Source organism: Eumetopias jubatus, unplaced genomic scaffold, assembly GCF_037043125.1.
Source record: "Eumetopias jubatus isolate StellerSeaLion01/CBP00866 unplaced genomic scaffold, mEumJub1_p1.0 scaffold_4, whole genome shotgun sequence".
Classification (NCBI taxonomy): Eukaryota; Metazoa; Chordata; class Mammalia; order Carnivora; family Otariidae; genus Eumetopias; species Eumetopias jubatus.
Window position 1 is genome coordinate 99,857,111 of NW_028274810.1, and position 26,845 is coordinate 99,883,955.

The 26,845-nt window shown below is 44.3% G+C and overlaps 1 protein-coding gene across 1 annotated transcript in view; it reads right to left on the reverse strand.

The window, feature by feature from the left end:
• Positions 1–13,740, reverse strand: part of UBE4B (ubiquitination factor E4B) — a 128,815-nt gene extending 115,075 nt beyond the window's left edge. The window contains exon 1 of the mRNA XM_028108147.2: positions 13,028–13,740. Within this exon, the coding sequence (XP_027963948.1) occupies positions 13,028–13,051 (24 nt within the window). The 5' untranslated portion in view covers positions 13,052–13,740. The remainder of the gene's footprint in view (positions 1–13,027) is intronic.
• Positions 13,741–26,845: the final 13,105 nt, after the last annotated feature.

Sequence of the window (26,845 nt, forward strand, 5' to 3'; positions counted from 1 at the left end):
ACAAGCCAGGGCCTGTTCGCTACCGTAACCAGTAAGATACGGCCCCTTTATGCTCTTGGCATTATTACAGGTATACCTCGTTTCATCGCACCCTGCTTTACTGCACTTCGCAGATAGTATGTTTTTCAAATTGAACGTCTGTGGCAACCGTGCTTCGAGCAAGTCTACCGGCGCCATTTTTCCAACAGCATTTGCTCACTTTGTGTCTCTGTGTCACATCTTGGTAATTCCTGCAATATTTCAAACTTGTTCATTATTATCATTAAGTGTTATGGTGATCTGTGATCAGGGATCATGACTCACTAAAAGCTCAAATGATGGTTTGCATGTTTTAACAATGAAGTATTTTTTAAATTAAGGTATGTACATTTTTATGCTATATTTATATGCATATATACATACTTTTTTAAAAAATATACATACTTTAATGCTATTGCACACTTAACAGACTCCAGTGTAGTGTAAACGTAACTTTTATATGCACTGGGAAACCAAAAAAATTTGTTTGACTCACTTTATGTATTTGCTTTATTGTGAATAAAACCTGCAATATCTCCAAAGGTGTGCGGTGCATGCGCGGAGTTTTTTAGATCTTGTATGGGCAGCCACTAAAATTCTAATTTTGTACAATTCCATCTTACTCCAGAAAAAAGAACTAATAGGTCCCAGGAATCTACTCTGCCAGGGCACTGCACTAGACAATCTACATACCACTGCAACTATTCTGAAGAACAATGCCACGAGATAGATATTCATAACTTTTACAAGTTGAAGAAACTGAGGCTCAGAAAGTACTTTGCTCAGGGTCCTCCAATTGGTTGGTTCACTTAAAACTCACGTTTATCTGACTCTGAATTACAATTCTGACAATAAGGTTTCTTTCAAGTGCCTACCTTTACCTAACTAATGCAACTTAATGTACTACCAACAAAAAACAATTACGACACCTGGGTCACTCAGTCAGTTAAGCATCCAACTCTTGGTTTTGGCTCAGGTCATGACCTCAGGGTTGTGAGACTGGGCCCCAAGCCGGGCTCCCTGCACTGCCTGGGATTCCCTTTCCCTTTCCCTCTGCCTCTCCAGCTGCAGCTCATGCGCTCTCTCAAAATAAATAAATAAATCTTAAAAAAAGAGAAAAAAACCCTCCAACACGAGAATTGGGACTCACAAAGAGACACCTTGTATTCAATTCATGCATTCAACAAATATTTTCTTTTTAAAGATTTTATTTAGGGCTCCTGGGTGGCTCAGATGGTTAAGGGTCTGCCTTCGGTTCAGGTCATGATCCCAGGATCCTGGGATCGAGTCCCTGCATCGGGCTCCCTGCTCAGCGGGGAGCCTGCTTCTCCCTCTGCCTCTCTCTCTCTTACGAATAAATAAATAAAATCTTAAAAATAAATAAAAAATAAAGATTTTATTTATTTATTTGAGAGAGAGCATAAGCAGGGGAGTGGCAGAGGGAGAAGCAGACTCCCTGCTGAGCGGGGAGCCCGATGCAGGGCTTAGATCCCAGGATCCTGAGATCCTGACCTGAGCCGAAGTCAGACACTTAACCGACTGAGCCACCCAGGAGCCCCTCAACAAATATTTATTGTGGGCCACTTTGCGCCAAGCCCTGTGCTAAGAGCTGGATGAGAAAGAGTGAATGAGGATAGTCAGGAGCTTGTGTTGCACCAGTCAGTACATCACACACACAGGCAATTCCAGTGCAGTGTGACTGGCATCAGGACAGGAGAAGCAATTTTAATGAAACACCTTTTCTGTTTTCTCTACTTCTCCCCCAGCAACCTCCTTCAGCTTCTGCCAAATCTTAATGGTTTGGGGAGTTTGGAGTGACATAGCTGGCTGTGCCTCATACATCATAAAACCTTTCAGATCAGCAAATACCTACCCCTATCAGATTTTTTCACCATCTCCAATTTTTTGTCAGTGGTTCTCATAATTTCTACAACCAATTTCAAAAGAATGAATGTTAATTTAGTTTGCCCAGAGTAAGAAATAACTGAAACGTTGATCCTCACCACAGATTTTTGTCAATGTCAAAACTCCGACCATCTTTAAGGACTAACTCGATCCTCCTAGAGGAAACAGTCAGCATGAAGTGCTCCCTCAACAGCACTCCGTTTACTTAAATATCTAGGGTAGCACCTGAACTCTAGCTGCCTGTGTTCTTGCCTCCCCACTGGAGCATGAGTTCCTGAAGGAAAAGACCAGGTCATGTTCATATTCGAGATGGTATCTCTCTATGTGTATCCCTCAGTACCTAGCAGAGAGTAAATACCCTACCTATACTCGTCGAAAGTAAACAGAATTAATAATATTTACCATCTACATATTTGCCACTCTATTATTTTTTTTTATTAAAGGTTTTAAAAATTAACTATAATATGATCTAGTGTTCCTCTGATTACAGTTCAAAATTTGTATGTGCCACTCTTCAGGCCCAAAACACCTTGCTAGGAACAATATACAAAATCTACCTCTATGCCTTTACTTCCTACTTCAGGGAAAGAAAGGAGCAGAGTAAACACTGCATAAATATTTACTGAATGAAGAAAGGCATTGATGATTATAATAGAGAATAGTAAAAGTCAAATTTTAAAAGATATGCTCACCAAGTATTTTCTCCCCACTTCTTTTTTTTTTTTATAAAAGATTTTATTTATTTATTTGAGAGAGAGAGAGAGAGCGCACATCAGAGGGGGGAGGGTCAGAGGGAGAAGCAGACTCCCCGCCGAGCAGGGAGCCCGATGCGGGACTCGATCCCGGGACTCCGGGATCATGACCTGAGCCGAGGGCAGTCGCCCAACCAACTGAGCCACCCAGGCGCCCCTGCTCCCCACTTCCTAAACCCATTCTACCACTTTCGGAGGGCTCCTCGGCCTATCCCTGGAGCCTGTGCCTCACTCCTGAGCTATCCATTCCCTTCTCCCATTCTCTCTTGAACCAATTCTGGTCAGCAGGGAAACTAAACTGGCCTTGTCAAAGTCGCCAACAGCCTCCACGTTGCCCAAACCTACTGTCAAGGCCTAGTCCTTTGCTAACTTACTTTACTGACAGGACACAGAGTTGAACACTCCCCTCCGGCATGAAACACTTTCTCCCGCTGGGCGGCAGGACTCCATGACCTCTTGGCCCTCCTCCCACCGCACTGGCTGTGCCCTGTCAGTCCTTTCCTGGCTCCTCTTTATCTCCTCCCCACCTTTTAACTGAAGGGGCTCAAGGCTCGGTCCTCTCACTTCCTCTCTTCTCTATTTACACTCACTCCCTATGTAATCTGTCCATTCTCATGATTTTTTTTTTTTTAAAGATTTATTTATGTATTTGAGAGAGAAAGCACAAGCAGCAGGAGCAGGAGAGGGAGAGGGAATCCCAAGCAGACTCTGCGCTGAGCGCAGAGCCCAACACGGGGCTCAATCTCACAACCCTGAGATCATGACCTGAGCCAAAACCAAGTCAGAAGCTTAACGGACTATGCCACCCAGACGTCCCCATTCTCATGGTTTTAAATATACCGACACATCCTGACTGGTATCCCAACCCCAACCTCCTTCTTGAGCTGCAAACCAACAACCGACTTAACATCTCCATGTGGATAGTTGCTAAGCAATATAGTCATAATATGATCGAAACATAACTTAGTTTCTTCCTCTAATCTTCTTTCAATATTCCTCATTTCAGTATATGACAACTCCACTTTTCAAGCTGTGCAGACTAAAACTCTTGATATGACTGTGGTAGAAGTTGCTAGTTGCCTCCTCATTATATGTTCAACCACCATTTGGTTGTGGCCATGTGACTAAGTCCTGGCCAAGAAGGTGTAAGCAATGATGTGTGACACTTTCTGATCATGTCCTTAAGGGATAGGAACATGCCCTCCCCTCCCCTTTAGTCCCTAAGTACTGGAATGCAGATGTGCGAGTAGGTGCTGGAGCCGCCATATTGGACTACAAGCTAGATGCCTCACACTGATGAGAGGGCACAAAACAAAATGAGTCTGGATCCCTAGGAATAGTGAAATTACTAAACCAGCTCTCAACCACCTACTCAGATTTTTACTTGAAAGAAAAATAAGCTCCTACCTTGTTTAAGCCATTATTGTTTTGGATCGCTAGGCTCCAACAAACAAACCAATATCTTAACCAATGCACAGCATTTTGAATCTGGAAGTAATCAACCTAAATAGACTACAATTATGTGGCAATGGCTTGGGGGTCAGCATGGGCACAGATATTGCAGGACAGAAGGTTGGTAACCCTTGTTAGACGACAACAAAATATTTGGTAAAACCCGTGACATCTTCAGTAACTGCCTGCATGCTAACATGGCCTGTAATTCTAAGGGAACTGGTTGAACAATTCAGAATTTGGGTGCTTACTGGCTTCTTGCCACTTTTTAAGCAAGAAGTCCCTTGAAAAGGAGACAGATTCAAGCTACAACCTGCCGATTTGCATGCAGAGATAAAAGGGAATATAGGTCTGCCTAAGGCATGTCCACAGCCTACAGTCTAAATCTCCTCAGAATCTCGTAATTCGGAGGCTAAATAGGGTTGATAAAGCCAACTCCTTCAATATCCAGCAGGAAAGAAGCTGGAGAAACTGTTCATCGCCCGGAAGGGGATATTTTCCAATGACATATCCCCAGAGGAAAACAGATACTGAAAAACCACCACAAAGGGCAAGGGAGAAGGGAGTTCCTCCAAGAGAGCCGACCAAGGGCTGCTAAATGAGCAGTCAGGAACTCCTGCCAAGGCAGGAAGTCCCCACAACATGGCCCGGCAGGAGCTAATAATGGCTAAGGACCAGTGAGGGGTCTGTACTCCCCATTTTTCCCTTTCCCAAACTGGAGTTCTAGTTCCATAATTCTATCCTACTCAATCACGGTACATAAGGTGGGGACACACGCACATGACACCTTGTATCTCAATCTAAAGGTTCTTAGACTGTGTATCAATCAGCCAGAGATTCTGGACTCTGAAATTGACTGAGGGCTGTCTCTTTTGGAAAGGTGCACAGTGTGTTCTAGATTTGGGAAGAAGGGTCTGGAAAGGCCTAGACTGTCCTCCCCCTCTAACATAAGAGAACTTTTAGGTAAACATTTGGCTACCCAGTAGGAACCCATACTTCTCAGCTTCTCAGCAAGAAGCTGTGGCCATGTGCCTTAGGTTCTGCCTTTATTTTTCATTAGCCAATGGGAGGTGAGCAGAAGTGATCACGAGGCTTCCAAGTTGTGCCATTGGAGAGAAGGAATATGACTTCTCCTTCCCCTCTCCTCTCTTCCCTCCTGCTAGAATGCAGACATGTACAGACCAAAAGATGGAAGCCATATGTTAGACAAGTTAGTACAATGCAACAGAAGGCACCTCGGCCCCAAATGAACACAGAGGTGCCTCAGCAGCCCCAGCCTCCTATTTGGAGAGAAATAAACCTTGATCTGGCATAAGCAGCTGCGATTGCAGGTCTCTGTTACAAAGGTCCGCCCAGTGATATCCCGACTCACATGGCTATTCTCGACTTCACTCTTTCACACGCCACGCCCACCCCATTACCGGGTGCTAGGGTCTCCCGCCCCTATCTGACCAATCACTATCTGACCCTTTGTTACTTCTTCACACTAACTCTGTCCTGGGACTCCTGTGACCGCCTCCTTTCTGCTTTCACCTTTCCCCTTTTGTCTACACACTTCACAGCATATAATTCTTTTAAGACATAAATAAGAATGGGGCACCTGGCTAGCCCCATCGGTGGAGCATGAGACTCTTTGATCTTGGGGTCGTGAGTTCGAGCCCCACATTGGACATAGGGATTAGTTTAAAAAATTTAAATAAATAAAGTAAAAAAAACCATAGGGGCGCCTGGGTGGCTCAGTCGTTAAGCGTCTGCCTTCAGCTCAGGTCACGATCCCAGGATCCTGGGATCGAGCCCCACGTCAGGCTCCCTGCTCCTCGGGAAGCCTGCTTCTCCCTCCCCCGCTCTCCCTGCTTGCGTTCTCTCTCTTGCTATGTCTCTCTGTGTCAAATAAATAAAATCTTTAAAAAAAAAAAGTAAAAAAACCATAAATCAGAATTTAAGCCCCATGAAGGCAGGGTTTCTGCCTGTACTTTTCATTGGTATATCTTCATGGTCTAGAACAAGACTAGACATATATTTCACCAAATTTAAGATGTCAGTGATTATAAGCTGCACTATTATTTTTTGCACTGCCAAGGAAAAAAATACTGCCCATTAAACCGCAACAAAATGGCTGAAAAACAGACCAGGACAGAGCTGTAAATACTTAACACCAGCCTCCCGTTGCTTTGAGATTTCTTTCTGAGGAACGTCAAGTGTCTGTGACCTTTAGCTGCATTGCCTAGGTATGAAAGGCAATCCTTCTAACTATATGTTCAATTGCAAAATGTGGCACAGCTTCATAAACTTACAGGCTGCTGCCTTTCTAAAGCTCCCTGATGCACTTCGTTGGTGCTTTGCAATAAAATATGGAATCGTGGTTATTCCTCCAACAACAAACATTTTCTTTACTAATATCATACTGAGACCCCACTGCTGTTGCCATTCCTCTCTGCATACAAAGTAACATTTGCTTTTAATTACTGCTGATCAAAGTATGATTTGGGGGAAGGCATTTAAAATGGCAACTAAATTTTACATCCATGGCACTCAACTGAAGGGGCAATAATATAAACAGGTAAAACCAGGTGTGCACATAAACAGGAAGTGATAAGTGTCAGACCTGCCACCTGGCCAATAGTGATGATACCATTATAACAAGCATCCCAATGTAATAGATGTTAAAATGTGAAGAAAAAAAAGGGGTGAGGAAGGGAATCTCACAACTGACTGAACCCCAGTTATAAGAACTCAAATTTCTGCTGACAGAATGACTGACTTCTGCTCCTGTGCCCTTGCTCAGCAGGCTCCAACCGTACTGTCCTCCTTGCTGTTCCTGGAGCCAACCAAGGACGCACCCCTGTTTCCTGCTGTTCCTTGTACCTGGGAACACTTTCCCCCCAAGATGGCTCCCTGTTATCCCTAAAATTTCTATTCATAAGCCACCTCCTGGGGCACCTGGATGGCTCAGTCAGTTAAGCATCTGACTCTTGATTTTGGATCAGGTCATGATCTCATCCTGGGATGGAGCCCTGGGTTGGGTTCCACACTCAGCATGGAGTCTGCTAGGGATTCTCTCTCTCCCTCTGCCCCTCCCTCCGCTCGTGCTCCCCCCCCCAAATATATAAATAAAATCTTAAAAAGAAAAAAAGCCACCTCCTAAAACTGTACACACTCCATGTCCCCATTACTCTCCCACTCCTTTTGCTGATTTGGGTTTTCTTGGTAGTCTTATCACCACATGACATTCTAAGGGTACATGTTTGTTTATCATGTTTCCTCCCACTGGAATGAAGCTCCATGCAAGCAGCCTCCTGTGGTATCTGACCCACAGCAAGTAAACAGTAAATACAGTTCAATGAGCTGCTTATGGGAGGACACGTCCACCTAGACGTACTCCAAGCACTTTGTGAGCAAATGCACTCTGCACCAAGCAAAGGCCTGGAGACCCAAGGGCCTCTCATCACCAGTCTTTCTGTCTTCTTCCCCTACAAGAATAGGGGGCTATTTGATGAGCTCCACTCCTAGCAGTAACTGGGGCTTCCATTGCCCATCTCAAAAGGAACAGTTAAAATGCTATAAACAGGGCGCCTGGGTGGCTCAGTTGGTTAAGCGACTGCCTTCGGCTCAGGTCATGATCCTGGAGTCCCGGGATCGAGTCCCGCATCGGGCTCCCTGCTCAGCGGGGAGTCTGCTTCTCCATCTGACCCTCCCCCCTCTCATGCTCTCTCTATCTCATTCTCTCTCTCAAATAAATAAATAAAAATCTTTAAAAAAATGCTAATAAACATCACAAACTTGCTTAGATTATTTGTTTTCAGGTAGTTTAGTAAACGGATTAAGAACTCTGGAATCAGGGGTGTCTGTGTGGCTCAGTCGGTTAAGCATCTGCATTCAGCTCAGGTCATGACCTCAGGGTCCTGGGACAGAGCCCCACATCGGGCTCCCTGCTCAGCGGGGAGTCTGCTCCTCCCTCTCCCTCTGTGATCCCTCTTGCTCTGGCTCTTGCTCTCTCTCAAATAAATAAATAAAATCTTTATTTGACAGAGAGACACACAGCAAGAGAGGAAACACAAGCAGGGGGAGTGGGAGAGGGAGAAGCAGGCTTCCCGGGGATCAAGGAGCCCGATGTGGAGCTCCATCCCAGGACCCTGGGACCATGACCTGAGCTGAAGGCAGACGCTTAATGACTGAGCCACCCAGACACCCCCAAATAAATAAATAAAATCTTAAAAAAAAAAGAACTCTGAAATCAAACTCTGGATTAGAAAGAATCCAGACTCTGCCACTTCCTAGCTGTGTGTCTTTTAGCAAGTTAGTTAATTTCTACCAGCCTCAACTTTCTTATCTGTAAAATGGGGTGATATTACCAACCTTGCTGAGCAAGTTAAATGCTTAGCACATATTAAATGCTCAATAAATGTTAGCTGGTATCATAATCGTTCTCTGTCTCTTGACTAAGATGAACAGAAAGGGTGAAGAACGAAGTGGGAGGCTACATCCACTTCCCCTCAAGCCTTCTCAAGGCTTGAGAAGGAATCCTAGTTATAGAGTGGCAGCAATTACCTACCAGGAAGAGTGAGCTTAGGTTCTGAGGCCTGTTACAAAGAAAGAAAAGGTCAAAGAGATGGAGAGGTCAGAGTAGAAAGGCCAGAGGTGGGGGGTCTCTAAGTTGGCTCATCTTTCAATGGTCCAAAAATCTGCTTGTTCCTTGTCTGGAATTCCTCATCCTCCTTCTCTCAAGCTAGAAACCAAGGAATCATCTTCTTCTCTCATCTCCCACCCCCGCCTCCTTTACATCAATCTGATCATTAGAAGTGGGTTAACTTAGATCCTTGATATTCCTGGTGTCTGCCCTCCTCCATCCCCACTGCCAATGCCTTCCTTCGACTCCACTGCCTCGCTGCTAGAGAGCAACACGAGCCTCCTAATCTGTCTCCCGGCCTGCAGCCACCATCTTCCAACCCACTTTTACACCTTGCCAGTCATCTTTCTAACCCCTTCACATTCCTCAAAGGCTCCTTATAGTCTTACTGACAAAGTTCAAACTCCTAAGTACTTCTGAGACCCTCCAAGATCTGGTGCCTGCCTACCTGCAGCCACTCCTCTGGGCCTGCCTCTGGGCCCTCATTCTTGCTTTTTTCCTGGGCTCCCCAGCCTCACAGCCACTTCCAAGAGCCTGTCACCTGGCAACTACTGCTCAGCATTCAGCATCACATTTCTTGAAAGTTTTCACTACAGCACTGCCCCACCAGGGGTCCCTTCTTGTTTTTCTTAATGTCTTGTGCATCCCTCCACAACGGCACTTAGCCCTGGATTGAAATTGTTGGATCTCCTACCTCTATCTATCTCTACCCCCACCCCCCCAGTTAAATTACAATTTCTTTAAGAAAAAAGGACTGTCTAGGGCACCTGGGTGGCTCAGTTGGTTAAGTGACTGCCTTCGGCTCAGGTCATGATCCTGGAGTCCCGGGATCGAGTCCTGCATCGGGCTCCCTGCTCAGCAGGGAGTCTGCTTCTCCCTCTCCCACTCCCCCCTCTTGTGCTCTCTCTCTCTCTCAAATAAATAAAATCTTTAAAATAAACAAATAAGGGGCGCCTGGGTGGCTCAGTTGGTTGGGCGACTGCCTTTGGCTCAGGTCATGATCCTGGAGTCCTGGGATCGAGTCCCACATCGGGCTCCCTGTTCGGCGGGGAGTCTGCTTCTCCCTCTGACCCTCTCCACTCTCGTGCTCTCTATCTCTCATTCTCTCTCAAATAAATAAATAAAATCTTTAAAAAAAATAAAATAAAATAAACAAATAAATAAAAAGAAAAAGGACTGTCTTTCTCCTAACCTAACTAACACATCACTGGAGATAACACAACACCTTAAAAAAAAAAATGTTTGTGGAGTGAACAATTTTGGAGAGGTCTGATGAAGGGTTAGTACCAAAAAGACTATAAACTTGATCATATCATGAATGCATTCATGAGAAACAACACTTCTACAGAAAAACTATGTAGATCAAGCATGTTAGTAGGATATGTATATGGACGCTGCAGTGAATTTACTGTCAGTTGTTAAGCAATAAAATGTAGTAAAAACAGTTTTTAGATCAGGCACCTTAGGTTTGAATTCCAACTCTGCCACTTCTAAGCCAGATCACTATGGACAAGTCGGTTAACCTAAATCTCAGTTGCCTCATCTATAAAACAAGAAAAATTTAAGGACCCTCTTGATCGCACTGTTGTATTTAATTAGACAATGGTTGTAAAGTGCCTGGCACCGAGCAGGTTTCTAAGGCTGTTAATAAATGTTGGTCCCTTTCCACTTAGAGAACACTGCTAAAAAGTGCAAGGTCACATATTCGGCATTTGGGAAGGAAGACTTAGCACTCTTCTAAAACCTTGACCACACCCTAACTCTCCCAGCCAGCCATCTTGAAGATGAACTAGGTCATAAAGAAGATTAAGCCAAAAAAAAGAAGAGGAAAAAGCAAATCATTTCAATGCAATTTCATCACCACAGTTGAAAAACAGTTTAAAATACCTGTCGTGCCCTACTCATAGCATCATTTTGGTATAGGAAGAACAACACATGAGTAGGCTACAGACTGAATGTAATGTACATAATGAAGCCTTGGAATGTAGGTTCCTGAAGGGGATGAACTTAGTCATGGATCTGCTCCATAGAGCAATGAACTCACCGTAATGTGCCACATAAATAACAAACAACATGGCACTTAAAGAACTACTCTACACAAGAGAATTAAAGTGTAAGAATTTCAGGTGATCTATGACAGGGACCCATAATCTAAAATCTTCTAAAGCTACCAGTCTGGTTATACCAACCTCTATTTTGTAGGGACTATATTCTCAGACATTTTCATTTTGTTCGAATATAAAACTCTGCCTTACCTAATTGCCTAATTTAGATGGAAAGATCACTGTCTTGCCTGTTTTCACACTGAGATGTATGTTTGAATTTTCAGCAAGAGAAATGTCTTATTTTCTAACCAAATGAATACCACCTACCATATCTGTGACACAGTTTCCACCAAGCAAGTAACAATACAAAGGCAAAAGCTCTGGAAATGGCTCTGTTGAGAACGGTTCACTTAATCCCAGAATTAAGGAAATGGATTCAAAACAAAACAAAACAAAAAAAAAAACCCATTAATTTGTTCTAGGTTCTGCTGAGACTGAATTACCAGTTACTGAACTGTTCCTCTTCGTTCAGGTCACCTAATTGTCAAACGTAATTTTATGTTGATCTAATATTAGTGAATGTGATTTTTCACATTTATTTCAATATTTGGTTGACCTTGAAAAATGTTTTTCTGATCTCCTCCACAACGATTACATTTGTCCCTATACAGTCACAAAAAAGTTACAACTTCCTCAAAGACTGGTTAAAGTCAAGTGTCACAGTGTAGATTATGCAGTATCTTTAAATGGTCTCTATGCTAAGGATTTACCATTTCTCAGTGAAATATCAAGTATGTAAAAACTCTAAACCAGCAGCAACTTAGAGAATGTTAAGAAAAAAAGTAATTTCTGGAAGCAAAGGACTACTAAAAAACATAAACTCTTTGCCTTAATTTACCCATTAGAGTTACTATTAAGAAAGGGAGAGCAGATTTTTAAAAATTACCTAAACAAAGTGCCTTTAAGGGCATCTCTTGAGAGTTCCTACTGGAATGAAAGAAACCGTTCAATATTCTTCTAATTTCAGTTAGATTACATTCCTGATGTATTTGAGAAAAAAAAAGTAACACAGAATGAGCAATCCTGACTCCAAATAGCCAAGCATCACAACCCACAAAAATTGTTTCCCTTCCCACCTGACATCTGAACTCACCACTTGCAAGCCCCATCCCTGGAGAATTTTAGTCCCTAAGTAAATATACTGACTACTCTAGCTAAAACGGAAGCATGTACTTAGCCAACCTGATGGATGACTACTTTCATAGTACTGTAGGGAAGTTTTATATGAACTAGTGAAAGAAATGAGGAGGTAGACTGAAGAGAGGGAGGCCAGCAGGGGTTCTGAAAGGGTAGCTCCTCATTTGTAAAAAGGAAGGGAAAAGTGAGTAGAATCACAGAAAATTCCTTGTACCCTAATTACCACTGTTTTCATGACAACCTTATTAAATAATCTTTAAAACATCAAGAAAGAGATCTGTAAAACTCCTTTCATAAATAAAAACAGGGGGAGCTTACAAAGTCATTTGCTACCATTTGCTTCCTGTACAGTGTCCGCTACAGCAAAAGACAAGTTGAAAGGGCCTAAAACTAGAAAAAGGCTGAATGAGAGAAGTATGCCAGGGGTCATTAGTACTTGTTACATCACAGAATTTAACCGGAATTCACTAGGCTTTTGAGAAGATATATATTTTGTTAAATATCAAAGAATCTGTCTGTAGGCCACCCCCAAACACAAACGTATGTTTAATCAACTTATACGATGCAACAGCCACACATACTTGGGATTTCAAATACTGCCTTTAAAAAACATACACCCAAACATTCTAATTCCACCCAAAATTATTCTTTAAATCTCTGCAGTAAGGCGCGCGTGCACGCACACACACACACACACACACACACACACATTTAACTTGATGTAAATCTAGCCCTTCTTGCTTAAACACCCCGAGGAAAAGAATGAACGCCTCAATAGGCTTTCCTCTTCTTCAGACCCTAAAAGACTCGAAAAGAAGCCAATGGAGTTCAGAACGAAGAAAGAAGGCAAGGTAATAACAGGAGAATACAATTGGAGACCCTCTCAAGGACTCATTTTATTCTTGGAAAATGTCATCTCCATTCCTTCCCCAAACCCAAAAAGGCCAGGCACCACTGGCGCAATACCATCCCTGTCCAAAGCGCCAAAGAGTTGCCAACTAATCTCCCAAGGTGTCCCCCAACCTCCTCACCTCGTCAGCGCTCAGCTCCTCCATCGCTTTCCTCTTAATGGTGAAAGGCGTTGGGGAGAGATCCTTCTGTTCTTGAGACCAGGGCGGGAGGAGAATGGAAGGTGTCTATCGGGCTGTCTGGTCCCCCGAATGGGGGAGGTTTCAGAATTGCATAGTCAGAGGTTAAAAAATAAGAACACGAGAGGCACTGAACCGCCTTGGCGTCGGTCACTCCAATCGCCCCAGAGACTCCTACAGCTGCTTGTGCCCCGAGCAGCCTCCTTTGGCCGCCACTGCTGCTGCTCTACAGGGTTATCTTAAGGCGCCACTATTGCCCTCTGCTTCCCAGGTTACCCAGACCAGGGACTCGGGTCTCCAGCTCGTCTCGTGCCCCGAGCCTGCTGTGTCTTCGTGGTGGTGGCGCGGCAGGTGCGCTTCCTCCAGCAGATCCTGCTCTCCTTCCTACCCTTTGCCCCAGGCGGGAACTGGTCGACTGCAGAGCGGATGCCCCGAGGTAAGGCGACCCCAGAGCCGCCGAGGCAGAGCCCAGCACTGAAGAGGGAAGCCCCTCCCCTCCCAAAGCAGGCCGGCCACGCCCCGCCTCCACGCCGGAGCCCGGGCAGGGGGGAGGGGGAGGACAGGACTCGCGATGCTCCGGATGGAAGAGTAAATCCTCCTACCCCTCCACCCCTACTCTTACCCCCTCGCCCCACCAAGTATTATTCATCAAAACAACAGGGCGGCCATCTTTGAAAGGGATCACGTGACCCCTCCAGAGAGGCGGGGCTCCTGGCCCCAGGAGTAGGCAACCAATGGGCCGCGGGCGTCGCGCCGCCGATTTCCTCTCGCCTGCGTCTCCTCCCCCCCCCGCCCCACCCCCTCCCCCGCAGCAGCGCGGGGCGGGGGAGGGGCGAGCGGGGCTGCGGGCGGGAGGGCGGGCGGCGCGCGGGGGGGCGGGGCGGCGCGGTGCCATGGCGACGGCCCGGGTGGCGGGCGCGGCAGGCGGGTCCAGGTAGGCTCCCGGGAGGGCCTGGAGGGGCGGGAAGCTGGGCGAGGAGGGGATGCCGGCCTGCGCTGCGACAGCGCAGCGCCTGCGTTGTTTCCAGGCACTTGCTTTTTAGCGACTCCACGATGCAGACCAAGTAAAGGAAAAGAGAAGACCTCTTCTTTCTGGGGCCAACGTTCTCTAACGCGTTGACCGCTCACATTCTGAAAAACCCTTGGACACTTCTCCACCTCCACAGAGAAAGCCCATCTGGAAGAAAACTAAGACAAGTACAACTTCGTTTTATTTGACTTTAGCCTTTTAGAGAGTTCCTGCTTTGGCTTTTTTTTTTTTTTAAACGTGTTCCAGAGTGATGGTAAAATTTGAAAGTATAAATGATTGGGAGACCTAGAAAAAGTGTCTGCACATATACAAGAAAGGCTTTTGGAGTCAATGAAAAGAAGCCATCTTTACCTGCTTAAGAATACAATTTTTTTAAATTGAGATATAATTGACGTATAACATCCTATTCGTTTTAGATATACAGCATATAAAGATTCGTGGGGTTTTGGGGGGCTTTTTTGTTGTTTTTTAAGTTTTTATTTAAACTCCAGTTAGTAAAAAAATAAATAAATAAATTCCAATTGCTTAATATACAGCGTAATATTAGTTTCGGGTGTACAATATAGTGATTCAGCACTTCCATGTAACACCCGGTGCTCATCACAGCAAGTGCACTCCTTCATCCGCATCACCTATTTCACCCATTCCCCTCCCCCCCCACCTACCTCTCCTCTGATAACCATCCGGTTGTTTTCCATAGTTAAGAGTCTGGTTCTAGGTTTGCCTTTCTTTTTTTTTTTTTAACATTTGCTCATCTGTTTTGTTTCTTAAATTCGACATTGAAATTATATGGTATTTGTTTCTCTGACCCACTTATTTCGCTTAACATAATACTCTCTAGCTCCATCCATGTTATTGCAAGTGGCAAGACCATTCTTTTTTATGGCTTTTTTATGGTTGAGTACTAGTCCGTCGTGTGTGTGCATGCCACCTCTTTATCCATTCATCAGTGGATGGACACGAGCTGTTTCCATAATTTGGCCATTGTAGATAATGCTGCTATAAACATCATGTATCCCTTTGAATTAGTATTTTTGTATTCTTTGAGTAAATACCTAGTAGTGCAATTGCTGGATCATATGGTAGTTCTATTTTTAACTTTTTGTGAAACCTCCATGCTGTTTTCCAGTGGCTGCATCAGTTTGCATTCCCACCAGCAGTGCAAGAGGGTTCCCCTTTCTCCACAACCTCACCCACACCTGTTGTTTCTTTGTGTTGTAGATTTTAGCCATTCTGACAGGTCTGAGATGATATCTCATTGTAGTTTATTATTTTTTTCTTTAAGATTTTATTTATTTATTTGACAGAGAGACACACAGCAAGAGAAGGAACACAAGCAGGGGGAGTGGGAGAGGGAGAAGCAGGCTTCCCGCGGAGCAGGGAGCCCGACGCGGGGCTCAATCCCAAGGACCCTGGGATCATGACCCGAGCTGAAGGCGGATGCTTAACGACTGAGCCGCCCAGGCACCCCTCATTGTAGTTTCGATTTGCATTACAACGTAATGATTTGATATGTGTGTATATATATAATGCAAAATGATTACCAAAATTGTTTAGTTAACATCTGTCACCACGTAGAGTTACCATATTTTTTCCTGTGATGAGAACTTTTTTTTTTTAAAGATTTTATTTATTTATTTGACAGAGGAGACACAGCAAGAGAGGAAACAGAAGCAGGGGGAGTGGGAGAGGGAGAAGCAGGCTTCCCGCCGAGCAGGGAGCCCGATGCGGGGCTCGATCCCAGGACCCGCGGATCATGACCTGAGCTGAAGGCAGATGCTTAACGACTGAGCCACCCAGGTGCCCCTGTGATGAGAACTTTTAAAGAATTATTGTCTTAGCACTTTTCAGTACAATATACAATGCAGTATTGTATATATATATAACAAATCTATAATACAGTATTGGTTACTGTGGTCCCCATGCTGTACATTACATCCCCAGGACTTATAACTGGAGATTTGTACCTTTTGACCACCTTACCCATTTGGTCCACCTCTACCCCACAATGGCGATCACCAATCTGTTCTCTGAAGAATACAAATATTTTATAATATAGAAATCTAAATTGAGCGGTCAACATAGCAGTATCATGAAATTCTAGATTTTGCCACATCCTGAAGAATATACTGTATTGGATGATTTACTAAACCATAATCTTAAAGATTGTATTACAGAATTAAAAGAATTTCCCCCCCCCCTTTGGTACTTGCTTAGAATAGTAACCTGACAGCTAGATATGCAAGGAATTTGTGAGTAAAATGAGACCACTGCTGGCTTTGCATATTATCTGCTCTCCAGGAAAGGAATTCTGTCTAAGCCAGAATTTGGACTCTTGGTGACATTGATGTTAATATGTTCACTTCTCACTTCTTTTTTTAAACATCCTTATTGTAATATAATTCGCATACCGTACAATCCACTCATTTAAAGTATACAAAGGTCAGTATATTCACAGTTGTTCGACCATCACTAATTCTAGAACAGTTTCATCACCCCCAAAAAAAGACTACATATGTATTAGCAGTCACTTCCTATTCTCCCCTCTCCTCCCTGGACAACCAGCAATCTGCCTTCTGTTTCTTTTCTTTTCTTTTAAGATTTTATTTATTTATTTGACAGAGAGCACAAGCAGGGGGAGAGGCAGGGAGAGGGAGAAGCAGGCTCCCCGCAGAGCAGGGAGCCCAATGCTGGGCTCAATCCCAGGACTGAGCCGAAGGCAGACACTTAACTGACTGAGCCACCCAGGCGCCCCTGCCTTCTGTTTCTATAAATTTTCCTATTCTGGACATTTCACATCAATGGAATCCTACACTATGCGGCCTTTGGTGTCTAGCTGCTTTCACTTAGCATATGCTTTCAAGGTTCACCCGTGTTGTAGCATGTATCAGTACTTCCTTAATGCCAAATAATATTCGCTGAATGGATATATCGCATTTTGCTTATCCATTCATCAATTAATGGACATTTGAGTTGTTTGCACCTTCGGGCTATTATGAACGATGCTGCTATAAACATTCATGTACAGGTTTTCTGTGTAGACATGTTTTCATTTCTTTTGGGTATATATCTAGAATGAGAATTGCTGGGTTATATATCTAGCTTTTATTTTTATTTTTATTTTTTTTAAAGATTTTTATTTATTTGACAGAGAGAGAGAGACAGCGAGAGAGGGAACACAAGCAGGGGGAGGGCCAGAGGGAAAGGGAGAAGCAGGCTCCCCACGGAACAGGGAGCCCGATGAGGGGCTCGATCCCAGGACCCTGGGATCATGACCTGAGCCCAAGGCAGACGCTTAACGACTGAGCCACCCAGGCGCCCCTAGTTTTTATTTTTAGATTTTATTTTTAAGTAGTCTTTACACCCAACGTGCTCGAACTCACGATCCCCCGATCAAGTTGCATGCTCTACTGACTGAGCCAGCCAGGTGCCCCATAGATGTTTAGCTGTTTGAACAACTGACAAACTGTTTTCGCACAGCAGCTGCACCATTTTGCATTTCCACCAGCGATGTAGGAGGAGGTTCCCATTTATCTACCTCCTCTCCCGCACTTGTTACTGTCTGTCTTTTTTATTACAGCCACACTAGTAGGTGTGAACTGGTATCTCGTTGTGGTTCTGCTTTTCATTTCTCTAAGGGCTAATGAAATTGAGCATCTTTTCCTGTGTTTGGTAACCATTTGTCTAGGGGCACCTGGGTGGCTCAGTTGGTTAAGCGACTGCCTTCGGCTCAGGTCATGATCCTGGAGTCCCGGGATCCAGTCCCGCATCGGGCTCCCTGCTCAGCAGGGAGTCTGCTTCTCCCTCTGACCCTCCCCGCTCTTGTGCTTTCTCTCTCTCAGATAAATAAATAGAATCTTAAAAAAAAAATAATAACCATTTGTCTATCTTCTTTGGCCAAATAGTGTTCACTTTTTAGTTGAGTTACTCATCTTTTTATTGTTTTCAGTTGTCAGAGTTCTTTATATATTCCAGACGCCAGCCCCTTATCAGATGTGCAATTTGCAAGTCTTTTTTTGAGTACAGTTGACACAGTGGTATGTTAATTTCAGGTATACAATGCAGTGGTTCAACTGCTTTGTACATGATGCTGTGCTCACCACTGCCGTCTGTCACCACCCAATACCATTAGGGTACCACCGACTGTACTCCCAATGCTGTACCTTTTGTTCCTGTGACTTACTCCCTAGCTGGAGGCCTGAATCTCCGACTCCCCTTCACCCACTTGGCCCATCCCCCTCCGGCCAGTCCATTCTCTGTACCTATAGGTCTGATTGCAATTTGTAAATATGTTTTCCCATTCTCTGGGTGGTCTTTTCACCTTCTTTTTTTTTTTTTTTTTTTAATTTTTTTATTTATTTATTTGCGAGAGAGAATGAGAGAGAGCACGCATATGAGGGGGGAAGGGTCAGAGGGAGAAGCAGACTCCCCGCTGAGCAGGGAGCCCGATGCGGGACTCGATCCCAGGACTCCAGGATCATGACCTGAGCCGAAGGCAGTCGCTTAACCAACTGAGCCACCCAGGCGCCCAAGGTCTTTTCACCTTCTTGATGGTGTCATTTGCAGCACAAAAGCTTTTATTCTGATAGAGTCGGGTTTATCTGTTTTTTCTCTCGTCACTTACACTTTTGATACAACACGTTGACTTTTACAAGGCATGTTTAATCATTTAATATTGTCTGAGCTAGTTTGGGCTGCTGTAATGGGACACCATAGACTGGGTGGCTTAGAAACCACAGAAATGTATTTCTCAGTTCTGGAGGCTGCAAATCCAAGGTCAGGACACCACCGTGGTCGGGTCTGGCGCAGACTGCTGACTTACTGTGTCCTCACGTGACTGAGAGCAGAAAGAGGAAACAAGCTCTCTAGTGACTCTTATAAGGGCACTAATCTCATTCATGAATGCTTCACCTTTATGAACTTATCTACTGCTAATTACCTCCCTAAGTACAGCTGACCTTTGAACAACAAGGGTTCCAAACTGCAGATCCACTTATACAGAGATTTTTTTTCAATGAAAGCACTGTAAGTGTATTTTCTCTTCCTTAAGATTTTCTTAATAACCTCACTTCTCTAGTTCACTTTATCATAAGAATACAGTAGGGGCGCCTCGCTGGCGCTGTTGGTTGGGTACCCGGCTCTTGATTTTGGCTCAGGTCATGATCTCAGGGTCAGGGTCGTGAGATCAAGCTCCGCTTTGGTTGCAGGAGGCTGCTTGGGATTTTCTCTCTCCCTCCCTCTGCCCCTCCCTACCACTCGCACTCTCTCTCTCTCTCTCTCTCTCTCTCTCAAAAATAAACAAACAAAAAAAAACCTATCTTGACTCTACATCTCCTTCAAACTATGCCTTCTTTCTTTGCCTCCTTGACAGCAAAACCTCTCAAAAGAGACATCTTTTTTATTCCCTTACTCCTATACCGTTCTGAGAAAATTCTCTTGTCAGAGTCACCAACGACCTCCATTAGGCCAAGATCAGTTCCAGCACTGTGTCCAATACTTACTGGCCTTGTCAACAGCATCCAGCACAGTTCAGCACTTTGGAAACCCTTTCCCCTATATTGTCTTCCATGAGGCCACACACTCTGGTTTTCCACTGGACGCTCTTCCTCAGGTTCATTTGCTGCCTCCTCAACCCAACCTTCTAAATATTGTAGAGGGGCGCCTGGCTGACTCAGTCAGTAGAGCATATGACTCTTAATCTTGGGGTTGTAAGTTGGAGCCCCACATTGGGTGTAAAGATTGCTTAAAATCTAAAAAACAAACAAAACCCCCCAAAGGCATAATAAATGAATGAATGAATGAATGAATGAATGAATGCTGTAGAGCCACAGGGTCAGTGTTGAACCCTCTCCTCTCTGTTGACACCCCTTCCCTAAGTCTCGGTCCCGTGGCTCTAGAGAGCATGTACGTATGCTGGCTGCCAAGTATATACTTGTAGCCAAAATCTCTTCCCTGAATTCCAGTTACATGTCCAGCTGCATAACTGTTATTTGTATTGGGCTGTGTAATAGATGGTCTCCACCAATCTGTCCTCTCCTCCTCCCCCAGAGCAAATGTCATCATTAGCCATCCAGGGGCCCAAGCCCAAACCCTTGGCATCATCCTTGACTCCTCCTTCCCCTCACACAGTCTATCAGCTAATTAGAGTTGGTTGTACTGCAGATATTCAGAAACTTAACCATTCTCTTCTCTCCAACTCACCTGCAACCCCAAAATCCAAGCTACCATCATGTCTTGTCTGGCTATTTCCCTGGTCCTGTTTTGCTCATGTCCCTTTTCAACCTACACTTCAGAAAGCAGTCAGTGTGACCTTAAATCATAAATCATGCCGTTCACTCATTCAAAATCCCTCAGTGATTCCCATTGTTCATTGAAAAAAACCCAAGCTCCTTATCACGACCTGTAAGATCCTATGGCATTTGGCCACCTCTGCTTCACTTGCCTCATCTTATACCACACTCCCCTTCTCCTGTGTTTCAACCTCACTGGCTTTGGCTCATCAATAAGACAAGCTCTTTCTTTTCTAGAGGCCTTTGTACTTGGCATCTTGTTTGCCTGAAAAACTCTTTCCCTGGCTTTTTGCATGGCTGGTTTCTTCTCATTCTTCAGGTCTTAGCTCAAATGTCACCTCCTCATTTGTGCATTAATTCATTTAACAAATATTTATTGAGTACCTTGCATCTTAGGCCCTGTTCTAGGTGCTGAGCGTACAACATCCATGTTTGAGTGGCTCCTCCAAGAAGCAGACACTCAGATAGAAATAGACGTGTTAAGAGATTTATTTAGGAAAATGCACGTGAAGGATAAGGGGTAAAGGAGAAGGTGGGGAGAGGGAAGATTTAGGTTTAGATTTTCAGACTGCATACAGGTCAGCTACCATGGAAAGGGGAGAGGAAAGTGATGGGGTTTTGGAATATAAGTGAGGTTTGGTGGGGTGAGGCTTGGAGCCCATGACCAAGCAAGAATTCTTGAGACGTTTTTGGTGCAAAATGGTTTATTAAAGCAAGGGGACAGGAGCTGTGGGCAGAAAGAGCTGTGGCACTGGGGTCTCGAGGAGTGGTGATTATATACTCAGGACTTGGGAGAGGTATGGAAAAGGGAGGTTTCAAAAGAACTTTCATATGCTAAACAGGACCAATCTACAAGATACCTACAAGATACCTACAAGATAGCAGAGGTCTTGCCATTGTCAAGGTAAGGTTGTTTTCCCTTCTAGCAAGGTATTAACGTTAAGATAGTTGGTATAGGGGTGCCTGGGTGGCTCAGTTGTTTAAGCGTCTGCCTTTGGCTCAGGTCATGATCCTGGGGTCCTGGGATCGAGCCCCACATAGAGCCCCACATCGGGCTCCCTGCTCCGCAGGGGGCCTGCTTCTCCCTCTCCCTCTCCCCCTGCTTGTGTTCCCTCTCTCGCTGTGTCTCTCTCTGCCAATAAATAAAAAATAAAAAATCTTAAAAAAAAAAAAAAAGATAGTTGGTACAACCCTGGAAGAATGTCACACATGTCCCACCCAGGAGTGGAGGGTGGAGGGAGGTTGCAGGGTATCAGCCTGGGCTTTGTCTTCAGCTAGCCTTCTGCTCCCTCATCAGAAAGGAAGTAGCATCAAGTAGAAAGTCTCACTCTGCAGAGCAGTTCTGAGAACAGTTTTTGGCCAAGCTGATGGGTCAAAGTTGCCCATTGGAAAAATCCCACCACTTGCAGGAATGGGCCTGAATTAGCATTGCACCCTGCAGGTGGGATCAGCCCAGGGGGAGCTAGGCCTCTCACAAACACTGTGGTGGATCTAGAGGGCAGGAGCCGGGGTCCTAAGTCCACCTCCCTCCCCTCAGCAGGGAATCTGAGTCTCCCTGCTGCTACAGCATGCTAGCAGGAAACACTTATCTTCCTTATGTTTCCTTGGAAGACAGAATTTGAATGTCCCTTCCAGCTGCACACTATCAACCCACCTCACTCTTCCCCAGGGTAGGAAGAAGTTAGCTGCTTGTTGAATTTGGAGTAGGAACTGCGCATGCTAGACTCAGTGCCATGTGGCTTTTCGCTCTGATACCCTAGTGCTTGCCCACCTGCCAGGAGCAGAAATTCTGGTCTGCTCTCCTTGAGGGCATAAGCAAACTGGGGCAGGCTCTGTCCCTCTTGGGAAGCCTATGGTTGTCCAGCTGTGCCACCCACTCATTTAACATTAGTGTTTCTTATTTAGGGGTAAAGTTTGACCTTATCTTATTAGTAATAATGATAATTTTTTTAAGTAGGCTCCACACTGGGCGTGGAGCCCAATGCAGGGCTTGAACTCACGACCCTGGGATCAAGACCTAAACAGAAATCACAAGTCAGACGCTTAACCAACTGAGCCATCCATGGCTCCTAATAAAGATTTTAGGGTGCCTGGGTGGCTCAGTTGGTCAAGCGATTGCCTTAGGCTCAGGTCATGATCCTGGAGTCCCAGGATCAAGTCCCGCATCGGGCTCCCTGCTCAGCGGGGAGTCTGCTTCTCCCTCTGACCTTCCCCCCTCTCCTGCTCGCTCTCTCTCTCTCTCTCTCTCTGTCATTCTCTCTCTCAAATAAATAAATAAAATCTTTAAAAAAAAAGATGATTTTAAAAATCTACTTTTCGGGGGGTGGGGGGATGGGTTAGCCTGGTGATGGGTATTAAGGAGGGCACGTTCTACATGGAGCACTGGGTGTTATATGCAAACAATGAATCATGGAACACTACATCAAAAACGAATGTAATGTATGGTGATTAACATAACATAATAAAAAAATAAAAATGAAAAATTGAAAAAAAACCTCTACTTTTCCATCTCCTGGGTCCTGTTTCTCAACAGGTTCCAAACTGAGACGCTCCATGCCCACCCTGGAAAATCCCATCACCACTCTAAACAAGATAGGCAAAGTCTGAATACTCATGGGGCTTACATTCTAAGGATGAGTGAGTGAGCCCTCCTGACCACCCTCTCTTAAGTCACCTTCTTTTCTCCATCATTCCTTTATTATATCTGCTGTTTAGTTCTTTCATGGCACTCAATCAAAATCTGAAATAATTTCATTTGCTCGTTTACTTATTAGATAGCCTTCCCTCCTCCCCGCACTATCCTCCACCAAGAGAATGTAAATCCTTTGAGGTCAGAGACCTGCCCCGCCTTGTTTATTGCTAAAATTCCAGTACCTAGAAAAGTGCATGACTCTTCAACAGGTATTTATTGAGCACTGACAAGGTACACAGGTGTAGCAGTGGGAAAACAAAACAAAACAAAACAAAAAATTCCTCTCCTTGTGGAGCTTACATCCTACAGTGGGGAGACAGACAATAAGTTAAGTAAACAAATTGTATACTATATTTTTAAAAATTGTGTGGTATATTAAAAGGTGTTAAGTGCTCTAGATTAAAATAAGTCCAAAAAGGGGAATAATGCTGCAGCTGGGTATTTCCATTTTAGGTAGCGTAGTCAGAGAAGATCTGACTAAGTAAGTAACATTTGAAGAAGGACTTGAAGTGAGTGGAGAAGTGAGCCAAGTGAGTACCAGTGGAAGAGCATTCAGAGCAGAGGGAACAGAAGGCCCTGAGTCAGGAATAGGCCTGGCAGGGCCAGTATGGCCAAAGCAGAATGAGTGTTAGGGCAAGTAGAAGGTGATATTGGTGGCTTTTGACTCTAATATGGAAGCTGCTGGCGAGTTTTGAACAGAGGAGTGACCTGATCCCCTTAGGTTTTAAAAGGATCACTCTGCCAGGTGGAAAATAGGGGAGCAAGAGGAGGAGCACGGAGACCAGTTATGCAAAAGGCGCAATGATGCAGGTGAGAGGAATGGTCCAAGTAAGAGCTGCTGGGGCTCGAATCAAGGTGGCAGTGATGAAGGTAGGGAGAAGTGGTTGGATTCTGGATATATTTTGAAGGCAGAGCCAACAGAATTTGGGAGTGGTTGTGAAAATGAAAAAGGAGAGAGAGAGGTCAAGGATGACTGCAACTGTGAGTGGTAGGATGATGTTGCCATTCGCTGAGATGAGGAGGACTATGGATGGAGTAGAATTGAGGAGAAGATAATGGGTTCAGTTTTGGACATACTAAATCTAGGATATGTATGAGAATGTGAAGTAAGGATGTCAGGTAAATAGTTGGATGTAATAGACCTGGAATTTGGGAAAGAGGTCCACACCAGAGACATCAGCTGATCATCTTTGGTGCATAGATGAAATTTAAAGTCATGAAATGGGATGAAATCACCACAGGGGTGATTACAGCAAGAGAGGAAGTCTCTTCCTGAGCCCTGGGGCCTCCAACATTAAGAAGCAAAGAGTGGTTAAGGATGCAGCAAAGGAGACTGCCAAGGACTGGCCTGGACTAGGAGGAAAACCAGGGGACTTTGTATCTGTTAAGTTCAGTGAGCAAAGTATTTAAAGAAAGAAGGAATGATCCCATGTTTCAAATGCTGCTGATGGATCCCGTGAGATGAAGACAGAGATTGTCCACTGAATTTAGCAACAAGCAGTTCTTTGGTGACCTTCAGAGCAGCTTTGGTGGAAATGATGGGGCAGGAATCTGATTGGAGTGTGCTTAAGAAAGAATGTGAGAGGGGCGCCTGGGTGGCTCAGTTGGTTAAGCGACTGCCTTCAGCTCAGGTCATGATCCTGGAGTCCCGGGATCGAGTCCCACATCGAGCAGGGAGTCTGCTTCTCCCTCTGACCCTCTTCCCTCTTGTGCTCTCTGTCTCTCATTCTCTCTCTCTCAAATAAATAAAATCTTAAAAAAAAAAAAAGAAAGAATATGAGGACACACAGAAATCAGTTGCATTTCTATACACTAAGAATGAGACAGAGGAAAGAGAAATTGGAATTTGTCCCATCTACAATTACACCAGAAACCATAAGATACCTAGGAATAAACCTAACCAAAGAGGTAAAGGATCTGTACTCTGAAAACTATGGAACACTTATGAAAGAAATTGAGGAAGACACAAAGAAATGGAAAAACATTCCATGCTCATGGATTGGAAGAACAAATATTGTTAAAATGTCTATGCTACCTAGAGCAATCTATACATTCAATGCAATCCCTGTCAAAATACCATCAACATTTTTCACAGAGCTGGAATGAATAATCCTAAAATTTGTTTGGAACCAGAAAAACCCTTGTAGCTAGAGGAAAGCTGAAAAAGAAAACCAAAGCTGGTGGCATCACAATTCTGGACTTCAAGCTCTATTGCAAAGCTGTAATCATCAAGACAGTATGGTTTGGGCACAAAAACAGACACATAGATCAATGGAACAGAATAGAGAACCCGTAATGGACCTTCAACTCTGTGGTCGACTAATCTTCAACAAAGCAAGAAAGAATAATCGGAAAAAGACAGTCTCTTCAACAAATGGTGTTGGGAAAATTGGACAGCCATATGTAGAAGAATGAAACTGGACCATTTTCTTACACCGTACACAAAAATAAACTTGAAATGGAGGAAAGACCTAAATGTGAGACAGGAATCCATCAAAATCCTAGAGGAGAACACGGGTGGCAACCTCTATGACCTCAGTCATGGCAACTTCTTGCTAGACACGTCTCCAAAGGCAAGGGGAACAAAAGCAAAAATGAACTATTGGGACCTCATCAAGATAAAAAGCTTTTGCACAGGAAAGGAAACAGTCAACAAAACCAAAAGACAACCGACAGAATGGAGCAGATATTTGCAAATGTTTTATCAGATAAAGGGTTAGTATGCAAGACGTACAAAGAACTTGTCAAACTCAACACCCAAAAAACAAATAATCCAGTCAAGAAATGGGCAGAAGACATGAACAGACATTTCTCTAAAGAAGACATACAAATGGCCAATAGACACATGAAAAAATGTTCAACATCACTCAGCATCAGGGAAATACAGATCAAAACCACAGTGAAATACCACCTCACACCCGTCAGAATGGATAAAATTAACAAGTCAGGAAACAACAAATGTTGGCGAGGATTTGGAGAAAGGGGAACCCTCTTACACTGCTGATGGGAATGCAAGGTGGTACAGCCACTCTGGAAAACAGAATGGAGGTTCCTCAGAAAGTTAAAAAATAGAGCTACCCGATGACCCAGCAATTGCACTGTAAAGATACAAATGTAGTGATCCAAAGGGACACCTGCACCCCAATGTTTATAGCAGCAATGTCCACAATAGCCAAACTATGCAAAGAGCCCAGATGTCCATCAACAGATGAATGGATAAAGAAGATGTGGTCTATATAGACAATAGAATATTACTCAGCCATCAAAAAAATGAAATCTTACCATTTGCAACAATGTTGATGGAACTAGAGGGTATTTTTTTTAAGATTTTATTTATTTGTCAGAGGAGAGAGAGAGCACAAGCAGGGGAGGGGCAGAGGGAGAGGGAGAAGCAGGCTCCCCGCTGAGCAAGGAGCCCAGTGTGGGATTGGATCCCAGGACCCTGGGATCATGACCTGAGCCAAAGGCAGACGCTTCACTGACTGAGCCACCCAGCCATCCCAGCTAGAGGGTATTATTAATGCTAAGCAAAATAAGTCAATCAGGGAAAGAATTATCATATGATTTCATGCATATGTGGAATTTAAGAAACAAAACAGTGGATCATAGGGGAAGGGAGGGAAAAATAAAATAAGACAAAATCAGGGAGGCAAACCCTAAGAGACTCTTAATTATAGGAAACAAACTGAGGGTTGCTGGAGGGGAAGTGGGGATGAAGTAACTGAGTGATAGGCATTAAGGAGGGCACA